Genomic DNA, 13,639 nt, shown 5'->3' with positions numbered 1-13,639 from the left:
AGGGAGAGTTTGACTTCTTCTTTGCCAATTTGAATGCCTTTAATGTCTTTTTGTTGTCTGATTGCTGAGGCGAGGACTTCCAATACTATGTTGAATAGCAGTGGTGAGAGTGGACATCCCTGTCTTGTTCCTGATCTTAGGGGAAAGGCTCCCAGTGCTTCCCCATTGAGAATGGTATTTGCTGTGGGCTTTTCGTAGATGGCTTTTAAGATGTCGAGGAAAGTTCCCTCTATCCCTACACTCTGAAGAGTTTTGATCAGGAATGGATGCTGTATTTTGTCAAATGCTTTCTCTGCATCTAATGAGAGGATCATGTGGTTCTTGGTTTTTCTCTTGCTGATATGATGAATCACATTGATTGTTTTACGAGTGTTGAACCAGCCTTGTGTCCCGGGGATAAATCCTACTTGGTCGTGGTGAATAATTTTCTTAATGTGCTGTTGGATCCTATTGGCTAGTATCTTGTTGAGAATTTTTGCATCCATGTTCATCAGGGATATTGGTCTGTAATTCTCCTTTTTGGTGGGGTCTTTGTCTGGTTTTGGAATTAAGGTGATGCTGGCCTCATAGAACGAATTTGGAAGTACTCCATCTCTTTCTATCTTTCCAAACAGCTTTAGTAGAATAGGTATGATTTCTTCTTTAAACGTTTGATAGAATTCCCCTGGGAAGCCATTTGGCCCTGGACTCTTGTGTCTTGGGAGGTTTTTGATGACTGCTTCAATTTCCTCCCTGGTTATTGGCCTGTTCAGGTTTTCTATTTCTTCCTGTTCCAGTTTTGGTAGTTTGTGGCTTTCCAGGAATGCGTCCATTTCTTCTAGATTGCCTAATTTATTGGCGTATAGCTGTTCATAATATGTTTTTAAGATCGTTTTATTTCCTTGGTGTTGGTAGTGATCTCTCCTTTCTCATTCATGATTTTATTAATTTGAGTCTCCTCTCTGTTCTTTTTAATAAGGTTGGCTAATGGTTTATCTATCTTATTAATTCTTTCAAAGAACCAACTCCTGGTTCTGTTGATCTGTTCCACAGTTCTTCTGGTCTCGATTTTGTTGAGTTCTGCTCGAATTTTAATTAACTCTCTTCTTCTGCTGGGTGTGGGGTCAATCTGCTGTTTTTTCTCTAGCTCCTTTATGTGTAAGGTTAGCTTTTGTATTTGAGTTCTTTCCAGTTTTTGAATGGATGCTTTATTGTGATGTATTTCCCCCTTAGGACTGCTTTTGCTGCATCCCAAAGATTTTGAACAGTTGTATCTTCATTCTCATTAGTTTCCATGAATCTTTTTAATTCTTCCTTAATTTCCTGGTTGACCCTTTCATCTTTTAGCAGGATGGTCCTTCACCTCCACGTGTTTGAGGTCCTTCCAAACTTCTTGTTGTGATTTAGTTCTAATTTCAAGGCATTATGGTCTGAGAATATGCAGGGGAGGATCTCAATCTTTTGGTATCGGTTCAGACCCGATTTGTGACCCAGTATGTGGTCTATTCTGGAGAAAGTTCCATGTGCATTTGAGAAGAATGTGTATTCAGTTGAGTTTGGATGTAAAGTTCTGTAGATATCTGTGAAATCCATCTGGTCCAGTGTATCATTTAAAGCTCTTGTTTCTTTGGAGATGTTGTGCTTAGAAGACCTATCAAGGGTAGAAGTGCTAGATTGAAGTCACCAAGTATAAGTGTATTATTATCTAATTATTTCTTCACTTTGGTTATTAATTGATTGATATATTTGGCAGCTCCCACATTCGGGGCATATATATTCAGGATTGTTAAGTCCTCTTGTTGGATAGATCCTTTAAGTATGAGATAGTGTCCCTCTTCATCTCTCACTACAGTCTTCGGGGTAAATTTTAGTTTATCTGATATAAGGATGGCTACCCCTGCTTTCTTTTGAGGACCATTCGAATGGTAAATGGTTCTCCAACCTTTTATTTTCAGGTTGTAGGTGTCCTTCTGTCTAAAATGAGTCTCTTGTAGACAGCAAATAGATGGGTCCTGCTTTTTTATCCAATCTGAAACCCTACGCCTTTTGATGGGGTCATTAAGCCTTTACTATGATTTCTTGATTTTGTGTTGTACTTAGACTTTTTCTAAAAGCTGGAACAGTTTTAAAGAATTATTTTTTATTATTGCCCTGAGTTAATTAAAAAGGAATACTTAGGGCAGCTCAGGTGGCTCAGTGGTTTAGCGCTGCCTTCAGCCCAGGGTGTGATCCTGGAGCCTCGGGATCGAGTTCTATGTCAGGCTCCCTGCATCGAGCCTTCTTCTCCCTCTGCCTGTTTCTCTGCCTCTCTCTCTCTCTCTCTCTCTCTCTCTCTGTGTGTCTCTGATGAATAAATAAATAAAATCTTAAAAAAATAGTAAAAAGAATACTTAAATGTGTAAGGTCTGAAGAAATTGATACAGCAAATGCTTGTGGACCCCATCCCTACTAGGGTTTCCTACCTCCATAGAAGTTATTACATTGAATATTTTGTGTTTATCTTTCTCTAACCTAAAAATATAAAGTCATATCTATTTTTTATTTCTAAACAGTAAATTGTATTTTTCTGAGAGTATTTGTCACATACTCCTGAGATTGATTTATGTATAGTTGTAAAATCACTTTCACTTCTGTATAATACACCCCTGTGTGACATTCTGCGATTTATTTATCTATTTGCCTGTTGACCATTTGGCTTTTTTTCCTTTCTTTGCTCTTAGAAACAACATTCCTTTCTTATACATGCTTGTGGGTATACTTGTGCAAGAGTTTATATTCCAGGAGGTGGAATTGCTTCATCAGAGGATGTGAAGGGGTATCTCCTTGTCATTTGAAATTGAATTCCTCTGATTACTAATGAAATACAGCACCTATTCATATTTTTATTGGCTATTTATCTATTCTGGTTTCCACCCCTCGAAATAGTTTGTTCATATTTTAATTGTGCTGTCCCTTTTTAAAAATTTTTTATTAGTGTGTAGGGCATCTTTATTCTTGATTTGTTTCTTTGTCAGTTAAATTGTTACAAATATCTTCTGGTTTCTGTGTTGTCTTTGGATGATTGAAGCTTTTTATTTTCATAGGTTTATTTTTTACTGTTCTTTTGAAAACCAGACCAATTCATTCTTTAAGTGTACTCAAAGGCCAGCATCTGTCAGTGCTCTACTTACTTCTGTGATTCTTATTTTCAGTTTTTGCCTCTATAATTTTTACTGTTTTTGCTAGTTCTTCAGTGCATTTAAAAGGATTAAATATTTTTTTCATCCAGTATTTTGTTTTTAAGATTTAAGAGAGAGCGATAGAGCACCAATGCGATAGGGCACACGTGTGAGGGGAGAGAGAGAGGGAGAAACAGACTCCCTGCTGAGGGGAGCCCAAAGCCCTGCCTGGGCTCCATTCCAGGACCCTGAGATCATGACCTGAGTTGATGGCAGATCCTTAGCCCTTGACCCACCAGGTGCCCCAGCAGCAATCTGTTTTTCAATAGAAGGTTCATTAGTTTATTCTAACCTACTTGAAATTGAAGTTCTGGAACAATTTCTCATTTAACATAAAATGTCAACAATAAGATAGCATTAATATAAATTAAAAATGAATGAAAAAGTTAGAATGGGTATGAACTTTTCTGATTAAATAAGGAGTATTTTGTGACTATTAGGCCTATATACTATAGAAAAGGAAGAGGAAAGAAGCTCTTGTTGTAGGTCTAGTACCCCTCTGCATTTTTTTGTGAGTAGAGGTTCTTTTTTTTGCCTGCCAGCACTGTGGTGGAAGCTTTGGCCTGAGTTTTGTTGCTTCATTTATAGTGATTTGTAGAGATGTACAAATTGTATTTGTAATTTTTTTTATCATTGCAATTTATAAAGTTCTTAGATTAATCATCACTAAAAAAAAAAAAAAGATTAATCATCACTATGTTTATCAGGATTCTGATTTAAGTATAGGTTAAGAACTAAGCTTTTATGATATGGGAATGTGCTTGTGTTATAATGTTAATAGAAGGTGGACCCAATGTTATATACCATTGATACTTGAACAAGATGGTTTGAACTGTGCAGGTCCACTTCTTTTCTATAGCTCACTTTATTGTAATAGTATATTATATAACACATTTTGCATACAAAATATGTTAAATCAACTTCAATTATATTATTGATAAAGCATCTGGTCAACAGTAGGCAATTAGTTCGGTTTTGGGGGAGTCAAAGGTAATTAATGGATTTTCGACTGCACAGGGGATCTACACCCCTAACCTCCACATTGTTCAAGAGTAAAGTGTATGCAGTAAGATTAAAACTTTGTGAACGGTTTGTATTAAAATACAGACAGCAAGGAGATATATAAAATATTGTTATATATTTTGATTTACCTAAGTAAATCAAAATATATAACACAGGTAACTTTTTAAAAGCTGTACTTGTTGCATTTATTGATTTCTTACAATGAATCTGTATTCATTATAATAAGGGAAATGTAACAAAGTTTTCAGTCAATGGAGGGAAAATACAAACAATACCATCATAGGTAAAATGCAAAAACCTATGTTGTTTCTTATAATTATATACAGAAAGTTTCCAAGTCATGTGACAAATAGACTAGATTAGATTAGAAATGTAAGACAGTAAAGATGACCTAAACTCTAATTAGTTCTAGGAAAATTCTTAGTCAAATTAGTAAATTCAAAGCAATGTAGCATAATTTGGAAAAGCACTTGTTTGTCACTTAGAAGATTCAGATTATTTACTTTCTATGCATGTGACTTCCTGGTTTAAGTACTATTTCTGAGCACCTTGATTATCAGTAAGCATTTCAAGCAAGGTGTAATTGACTTTGAGACACATAGAACCAGTTACTTAAATAATAGTTCTTTTTTCCAATTAAATAATAGCTCCTTTTTCTAATTAAAGACTTTTTATTGTATATGTTATTTGGAAATATTTTTTAACAAATGAAGATATAAATGAAGTCCTTCTTCCCAATCATTTCTTTCTCCTTTTTAAATATAGCCACTCTTGACAGCATTCTTTTAGATCACTAAAACACACTTTTTAAAAGTTTTAAAAAGATTTTATTTATTTGAGAAAGAGAGAAAGTGAGAGAGCATGAATGAGGGGAGGGGCAGAGGGAGAGTGAGAAGCAGATTCCCTGCTGAGAAGGGAGCCTGATGCTGGGCTAGACCCCAGGACCCTGGGATCATGACCTGGGCTAAAGGCAGTTGCTTAACTAACTGAGCCTCCCAGGCGCCCTAAAACACACTTTTAGATCAAGAAAACGTACAAGTATGTATAGTAATTATTTAGATACATGTGTTACATTGTATTTAACATTGTATATTAGGTACATATGTATCTAATTAGATACATATATTATGTTGTATTTAATAATATATGTATCTAAGTTTTTATAAATGGGGTCATCTATATATAAATTGCTTTTTAATTCTTTTTGAGATTTCTTTCGTGCCACTGTTTATAGGGGCATCTCTTTTTAAGTTATGTTTTAATGTATAGATCACCACTGTTACTCTAATGATGGCTATAAAGAGTGTTTTCTCTTTTTCAAAATAATGTGTAATGTCAGTGCTAGGACTGCTAACAACAACAGTAATAATAGCTTATTCTGGTTCATTAATGCTGAGTTACATATAACATCTCATTGAATTCTCAAATATTAGGGGTAGTCATTGTTTTAACTTAAAATTTCTGGATAAGGAAACATGTATTGAGAGATATAACCTGTCCAAGTTCACTTTAGCTAGTAAATGGTAGAGCCAGGATGGAAACTTAAGGTGGTCTTTATTTATTATAGGCTAACAGTTTATAGCTGTAAAATTGGTAAGATTGGTGTTTATTACTACAAGTCCCACATTTTTAATTTATTTTTAAAAAGATTTTATTTATTTGTTCATGACAGACATAGAGACAGAGACATAGGCAAAGGGAGAAGCAGGCTCCATACAGGGAGCCTGATGTGAGACTTGAACCCAGGACCCCAGCATCATGCGTTGGGCCAAAGGCAGATGCTAAACCACTGAGACACCCAGGTGTCTCAAGTTCCACATTTTTAAACAAAATAAGATAAAAATAAATATTTTTATTGTATGATTATAAAGGAAATGTATATTTATTATAGTAAATTTGGAACATTTAGAAAACCTAAAAAGGAATGTAAAAATTCCCTGAAACCAAATCACTCAGAGCTACTGTTAGTATGTATTTTTCCATGGTTTTTATAAAGGAGAAATTTTTAAGCTTATTTCATTTTATGAAATCTCTGGGATTGGTATAATGGAGATTGGCTTAAAGATGTTCATAAATTATCTTTTTTTTTTCTTTTGGTGAAGATTTACATGCTAGTTCATAGTGGTTTTGATTTCTTTAGCAAGTTTTTAGAACTAGGTTACCAGTAATGTCAAAAAATCAATTGACCTTCACGTGCGTGGATAACTTTTAATCTTTTAACTGTTCCATTTTCATCCTCTGTGGGCCATTATTAGCTCTTAAAGTATTTCTTGTATTACTGGATCACATTACTCAATAACCCTTGGAAATCTGAGCCAGTATTTTCCTCTTAGACTATCTCTATTGATTTTTCTGTGAAATTGATTTTGCTATTGCAAAGTGCTGTGTTGATTTTTTTTTGAGAGCACTTACAGAGTTTTAGATTCTTAAAATATTATGAGAAGAAAGTAATCTTTTCATATGCATTCTTCTTTAGTATATTAAAATTTTTTCTGATACTTTGAATCCATGTCATATAGTACGTTAGAATCTATAACCTTTCCAATGGGTTTTAAAGGCTATGAATCACTGAACCACTGACCATGAATTTTAAACAACAAAAAACAGTATTTTAAAAAATATTTTGTTTTATGAACATTACTTTTAGGTATCTGTAATGCGTGATGAGGAGAAATTACTGAGGATTAAAGTTCATGAACTGGAGAAAAAGAAAAACCAGTGTTCTCAGGAAATAGATATCAAACAGCGAACCATTCAGCAACTCAAGGTAACAGTTTTGTTTTTGAAAACACTTTAAGTAGATTCTGTTGGTTTATTTTAGTGTATAGTTAAATGTTATCAGTTTTTTTTTTTAAGATTTTATTTATTTGTTTTAGAGAGAGAGTGCAAATGGGAGAGGGGGTAAAGGGAGAGGGAGAGAGAGAATCTCAAATAGATTCCCCATTGAGCATGGAGCCCTATGCTGGGCTCCGTTTCATGGTCCTGAGGTCATGACCTAAGTGATAATCGAGAGTCAGACACTTAACCAGCTGAGCCACCCAGGCACCCCAGTGTATCAGTTCATTATTACAAATTCTCTTTTGACAATTTCTGGAATTTTTTTTTTTTTTTTAAAGTACTGTTTAAACTTTTTTTTTTTTTTTTTCATTTTTATTTTATTTATGATAGTCATACAGAGAGAGAGAGAGAGGCAGAGACACAGGCAGAGGGAGAAGCAGGCTCCATGCACCGGGAGCCTGACGTGGGATTCGATCCTGGGTCTCCAGGATCGTGCCCTGGGCCAAAGGCAGGCGCCAAACCGCTGTGCCACCCAGGGATCCCCAATTTCTGGAATTTAAATACTAATTATTAGGGTACCTGGGTGGGTCAGTCAGTCTGCCTTTGGCTTTGGTCATGATCCCTGGGATCGAGCCCTACATTGGGGGCCCCTGCTCAGTGAGGAGTCTGCTTCTCCCACTGCCCCTCCTCCTGCTTGTGCTTCCTCTTTCTTTCTCTCTCTCTCTCAAATAAATAAATAAAATCTTTTAAAAAATTAAAGTTGTAGTGATTTGCTTTTAATGAATAGATTATAGAAAGAAAAAATTAGTGTCTCTACAGTAGAGAAACCTGGCAGACCCCACCTTAACCAGGTGTTCAAGAATACCATCACCAGTAGTAAGTCATGTTGATACCATGTACTTTACTGATTTGATGTTACTAGAAGGGCACATCTCTTATCTCTTTCCTGAAATCTATAACCTTAGTCTAATTATGAGACAACATCAGACAAATCCAGACTTGAAGATATTGTACAAAATATCCAACCAGTAAAAAGTGTCAAGGTCATAAAAGAAAAGGACTACCAAGGACTTCTCATAGATTGGAGGAGACTAAGGGGACAAGATTACTAAATGCAGTCCTGTGTCCTCTATGGGATCCTAGAAGAGTGAAAAAGGAGATCACTGGAAACTGGTGAAATCAAAATACAGTCTGTAGTGTTGTTAATATTATTATACCAGTGCTAGTTTCCTTTTTTCATACAAAGATGATTTTTTCCATATTTTAAATAATAGAACATGGAGATTTAACTCATTTTTCAGTCCAGTGTTTCTTGATTTTTATTTTATTTTTTTTTTTTTTCCCTTTTGGAAATTATCTTGATTTTTAAATAAATGTACCGTGGTAATAGTTAACATTAGGGGAAGCTAACTAGAGCTTATTCAGAAAATGTCTGCTGTCTTTGCAATTCTTCTGTAAATTTCAAATTATTTCAAAATAAAAAGTAAAAAAGTGAAGTTAAAGTCTTATAAATTATTTTTCAAAAGGACACCTAAAAAAGCAAAATCTCTTGTAAGTGGTTATATTTTGCTTGACATTAAATAAATGGATTGGGCTACAATTAATGGATTATTGTATTTGCATGTTGGATTTTAAATGAAGCAAACTAATGAGTATTCAGGTAGAAACACATTTTAATTTTTAACTGAATCTAAATAAAGTAGTCTGTACTTAATACGTTTCAGAGATTTCCAGGTTCTGTAATGATTCATTCCAATTCAATCAGCACATATAGAGATAGTGCTGATATTAAGTGAGATAGGCAGTAAAGGTTGGATTACCTGATAGGTTAAAACTGGAATTGGAGGATTTCCAGTGCCCGTAATATACTCTTGCCTCTTGTGGCTCCTGTTATTTTTTCAAATTTCCCAGCTACTTTCTACATAGAGGAGATGGAGGACGCTATTTTTCCTGCCCTTTGAGTTTATTGATAGAGAGCTTTGTTTTATGGCTTTCCTTGTTTCCCCTATGTTAAATTCATAATGAGCCTCCATTTCCTCATTTTTGCTTTTTTGTGTTGTGTAAGAGAACATGGTAGCTTAAAACATTGGGTAAATAAAATGGGCAGTAACTTTGAGGTAGATTAAAGGTATCAAGTTTTGTTTTTCACCCTGCCCTTTTGTCCAAGGCAAAGGAAACTTGGAAGCATGAGATGAGTAGTCAGCTTTGTAGGAGACAAGAGTTCAGACCCAACATTGGATCCTGTTTTCAAGTCCCACTATTAAATATTGCTGTGCATTTTAGTTACATTTGCATTTAATTCATGTTCTTCCATTTTGCAGGAGCAGTTAAGTAATCAGAATGTGGAAGAAGCTATACAGCAGTATGAGAGAGTGTGTAAAGGTCAGGAACAAACCTCTATTTCCAGTACTAAAATAACTGCAAAATAGGTAGTTGCAGTAATAACTGAGTTAACATTTTCCTTTGAAAATTGTAAAGTAAGGTCAACATAAGATGTAACTTTATCAAAAGAGAAAAGCAAAAAAACAAAAAAAACAAAACAAAACAAAAAAACATTGATTCTAATGAGTGACTCGTCAACATAAGGTTTATTCTTAGAAAAATAAAACATTCAGTTAAAGGAATACTGATTTTAAGTCATGCCCAATATTTTGTGAAAAATAAAAATGGTTATATTGGTCACAATGAATGGACTAGATTTCTAGACAAAATTGTGTAAGAATGTATATGTCCAGTAAAACATCTTTAAAATTAAAGTATTTATTTATTTATTTATTTATTTATTTATTTATTTATTTATTATAGCTATTTTCATTTATTTATTTATGATAGTCACACAGAGAGAGAGAGAGAGAGAGGCAGAGACACAGGCAGAGGGAGAAGCAGGCTCCATGCACCGGGAGCCCAACATGGGACTCGATCCTGGGTCTCCAGGATCATGCCCTGGGCCAAAGGCAGGCACTAAACCGCTGTGCCACCCAGGGATCCCAAAATTAAAGTATTTTTAAAAAGTGTTTAAAAACCATTAAATACTTTAGATTCAAATCTTATGTGTTGAATTATACCTTTCTTACTCAAATTTTGATTTTTAAATTCAAAATATAAAATTACCTTTTTTTTTTTTAAACTTTTTTTTTTTTTTAAATTTTTATTTATTTATGATAGAGAGAGAGAGAGGCGGAGACATAGGCAGAGGGAGAAGCAGGCTCCATGCACCAGGAGCCCTATATGGGATTCGATCCCGGGTCTCCAGGATCGCGCCCTGGGCCAAAGGCAGGCACTAAACCACTGCGCCACCCAGGGATCCCTAAAATTACCTTTGTAGATGATACATACATCTTTCTTTTCATAGTACATTTGTCTCCTCTTCCTCGCTCACCCCTTAATCTCTTGGTTGTGTGAGTAAGTAGAGCTGGAATTTGAATCTAGGTCTATTTCACTCTTAAGTTTCAGATTCTCGTCACTAATTTGTACTGTTTGTACTTGGCCAACTAAAAAGAAAGAGGTAGGACAACCAGGTTATTGCTTGTTTAGATGACTTGGACATTTGTGGGATTTACTTGGATCAATAACTTGAGTGTGTATGTGTGTGTGTGTGTGTGTGTGTCTCTGCACACTGTCCTATTTTCTCTTGCCTTTCTCTTAGGCTTTTGTCCCTTAACATTTTCTATTTCCATAATCTTTTTAGGGGTTTTCTTTACTTTTGGTGCCTTTGTCATTGTTGGCAAATGTGAACAGATCTTAGTGGTTCTGAAAATGCATGCCCTTGGACCAAGATAAAGTTTCTATCGTATTTTAATTTTTCCTCTCTGGGCCAGATATCGAGAACTTTGACTACTTTAATTTGGCTTCTATCTTCTCCATGCTCTTGAAACTTGCTCTCAAGTCATTTGTAACCTGCATATTTTAAAATCTATTAACTTTTTGCAATCCCTCTTTTCCTTTGTTATATTATTTTAACATAGCTGTCCACCCTCTTCCTTTTTCTCATTTTCACTTTTTATGCAGCGTTTATTGTGTGTGAATATATTTTTTCCTAAATAAAATGGTAATGTATAGCTTCCGCCTCTTTGAAACTTGTCTCAACTCTTGTGATCTGTTCTGTACCAGTTATTGCCTATCTCTTTCAGCTACTTTGGCAACTTTCCTGATTAAGGCATTATTTTCTTTTCTTTTTTTTTTTTTTTTTTTTCTTTATTTTTCTTGCTGGAAAGTCCATTTGCTTCTGTGATTTCAGTTATGCATGAGACACAACAAACAAGTGCATTTTCAGTTCTGCCTCTATTTTTCTGTTTAAACACTGAATACCATTTACTTAGATATCTTAGTTTAAAATCTTTTTTAATGGAGATATAATACATAATAATTATCTTTTAAAAGTGTACAGTTTAGTGCATTTTAGTATATTCACAAGGTTGTACAATCACTATCACTAATTCCAGAACATTTTCATCACCCCAGAAAGAAACCTTGTACCCATTTAGCTATCACTCCTCAAGTCCCTGTCAACTACTGATCTGCTTTCTGTTTCTGGATTTGCCTTTTGCAGGCATTTCGTCTAAGTGGGTACGTATAATATATGGCTTTTTGTGCCTAACTTCTTTCATTTAGCATTATGTTTTCAAGTTTCATCCATACTGTAGCATATATTAATACTTAATTCCTTTTCATGGCTGAAGAATACTTCATTATAATGAATGTAGTACATTTTATTTGTGTTATCAGTTGATGAATATTTGGATTACTTGTCCTTGTTGACTTTTATGACTATTTGTGTATAAATTTTGGGGTGAACATATGTTTTCAGTTCTCTTGGGGATCCAGGAGTGGAACTACTGGGTTCTATGATAGCTCTGTGTTTAACTTTTTGAAGAACATTTTCCCCCAGTGGCTATACTGAAGGCTCTGGTGTCTCTGCACATTGCCAACCCTTGTTATTTTTCATTTAAAAAAATTATAGCTATCTTATATTAGCTTCCTAGGGTTGCTGTAGCAAAGTACCATGAACTCCGTGCTTAAAACAATGGAAGTTCTCGCACAGTCCTAAAAGCTAGAAATCCAAAATAAAGGTATTGACAGGGCAGGCTATGCTTCCTTTGAAGATTCTGGGGAAGAATCTTTCCTTGTCTCTTCTAATTTCTAGTGGTTGATGGCAGTCCTTTGTATTCCTTGGCTTATGGCAGCGTGACTCCAGTCTGTCTTTGTTTTAACATGGCCATCTTTCTTTTGGATGTGTGTATATTGCTGTCTTCTCCTTGTGTCTCTGTCCAAATTTCCCTCTTCTTACAAGGAGACCAGTTGTATTAGATTTAGGGTCCACTATAAGTGACCTTATTCTTAATTTGATTGTATCTGCAAGTACCCTATTTCCAAATAAGATCATATTCATAGTGGATGGGCATGAATTTTGGGGGGCTACTTTTTAGCCTAACATACTTCTGGGTATAAAGCAATATGTCATTGTGGCTTTGATTTGCATTTCTCTAATGACTAATGATATTGAGCATATTGTGCTGTAGTCCATTTATGTATCTTCTTTGAGAATTGAAGTCCTTTGCCCATGTTTCAGTTGGGTTATTTCTCTTTTTATTACGGAGTTGTAAGAGTTCTTTATATATTCTGGATATGTGACTTAGCAGATAGATTTGCAAATGTTTTATCCCATTTTGTGGGTGGTTTTTCACTTCCTTGGTTTGTCCTTTGATGCATAAAAGTTTTTAATTTTCACGAAGTCCAATTTATCTGTTTCATTTGATTGTATTTTAGGTGTAATGTCTATAAACCATTGCTGAAGCCAAAGTCATTTAGGTTTTCTTCTAAGAGTTTTATAATTTTAGCTCTTATATTTAGATCTTTGATTCCTTTTGAATTAATCTACTTGCATATAATTTTGTATATTTTGTGAGGTAGGTGTCTAAATTATTTTGCATATGGAGAAGCAGTTGTCTAGTACCATTTTTTGAAAAAACTGTGCTTTCTCCTATTACATTGATTGTTTTTGCACTTTTGTTGAAAATCAGTTGACCATAAATGTAAAGGTTTATTTCTGAACTTTCAATGCCAGTAACACACTATATTGATACTGTAATTTTATAGTAAGTTCTGAAATTGGAAAGTTTGGTTTTTCCCACTTTTGTTTTTTTGCAAGATTGTTTTGGCTACTTTGGGTTCATTGCATTTCCACGTAAATTTTAGGATCAGCTTGTCATTCTCTGCAAAAAAGCCAGCTGGAATTTTAATGGAGATTGTCTTAAATCTGAGAATCTGCTTGGGGAAATTGCTAGCCAAACAATATTAACCACGGAATATCTTCATTTAGCTAAACCTTCTATAATTCCTTTCACTGTATACAATTTGTACCTCTTTTGTTTATTTCTGAGTATTTAAGTCTTTATGACACTGTTAAAAATGGAATTGTTTCCTTAATACCATTTTTTTGGGTTGTTAGTTGCTATTATATAGAAATACATAGATTTAATTATATTTATCTTATATCTTGTAAACTTGCTGAACTAATTTATGAACTCTAATAAGATTTTCTTTCTCCCTTTTTTCTTATATATAAAGTATCCTGTTATTTGCAAATAAAGATAGTTTTACTTCTTCCTTTCTATTCTTTTTTAATTTTTTAAAGATTGATT

General features: G+C 34.4%; 1 protein-coding gene across 6 annotated transcripts in view; it reads left to right on the top strand.

The window, feature by feature from the left end:
• KIF20B (kinesin family member 20B) overlaps positions 1-13,639 on the top strand; it is an 80,726-nt gene that overhangs the window by 42,037 nt on the left and 25,050 nt on the right. For all 6 annotated transcript variants that reach the window (XM_072806155.1, XM_072806157.1, XM_072806154.1 and 3 more), the window contains 2 exons: positions 6,868-6,987; positions 9,320-9,380. In XM_072806155.1, the coding sequence (XP_072662256.1) occupies positions 6,868-6,987; positions 9,320-9,380 (181 nt within the window). The remainder of the gene's footprint in view (positions 1-6,867; positions 6,988-9,319; positions 9,381-13,639) is intronic.

This window comes from Canis lupus, chromosome 29 (assembly GCF_048164855.1).
Source record: "Canis lupus baileyi chromosome 29, mCanLup2.hap1, whole genome shotgun sequence".
Classification (NCBI taxonomy): domain Eukaryota; kingdom Metazoa; phylum Chordata; class Mammalia; order Carnivora; family Canidae; genus Canis; species Canis lupus.
The sequence above is the reverse complement of the archived record's forward strand: the minus strand, read 5'-3'. Positions and strand labels throughout refer to the sequence as shown.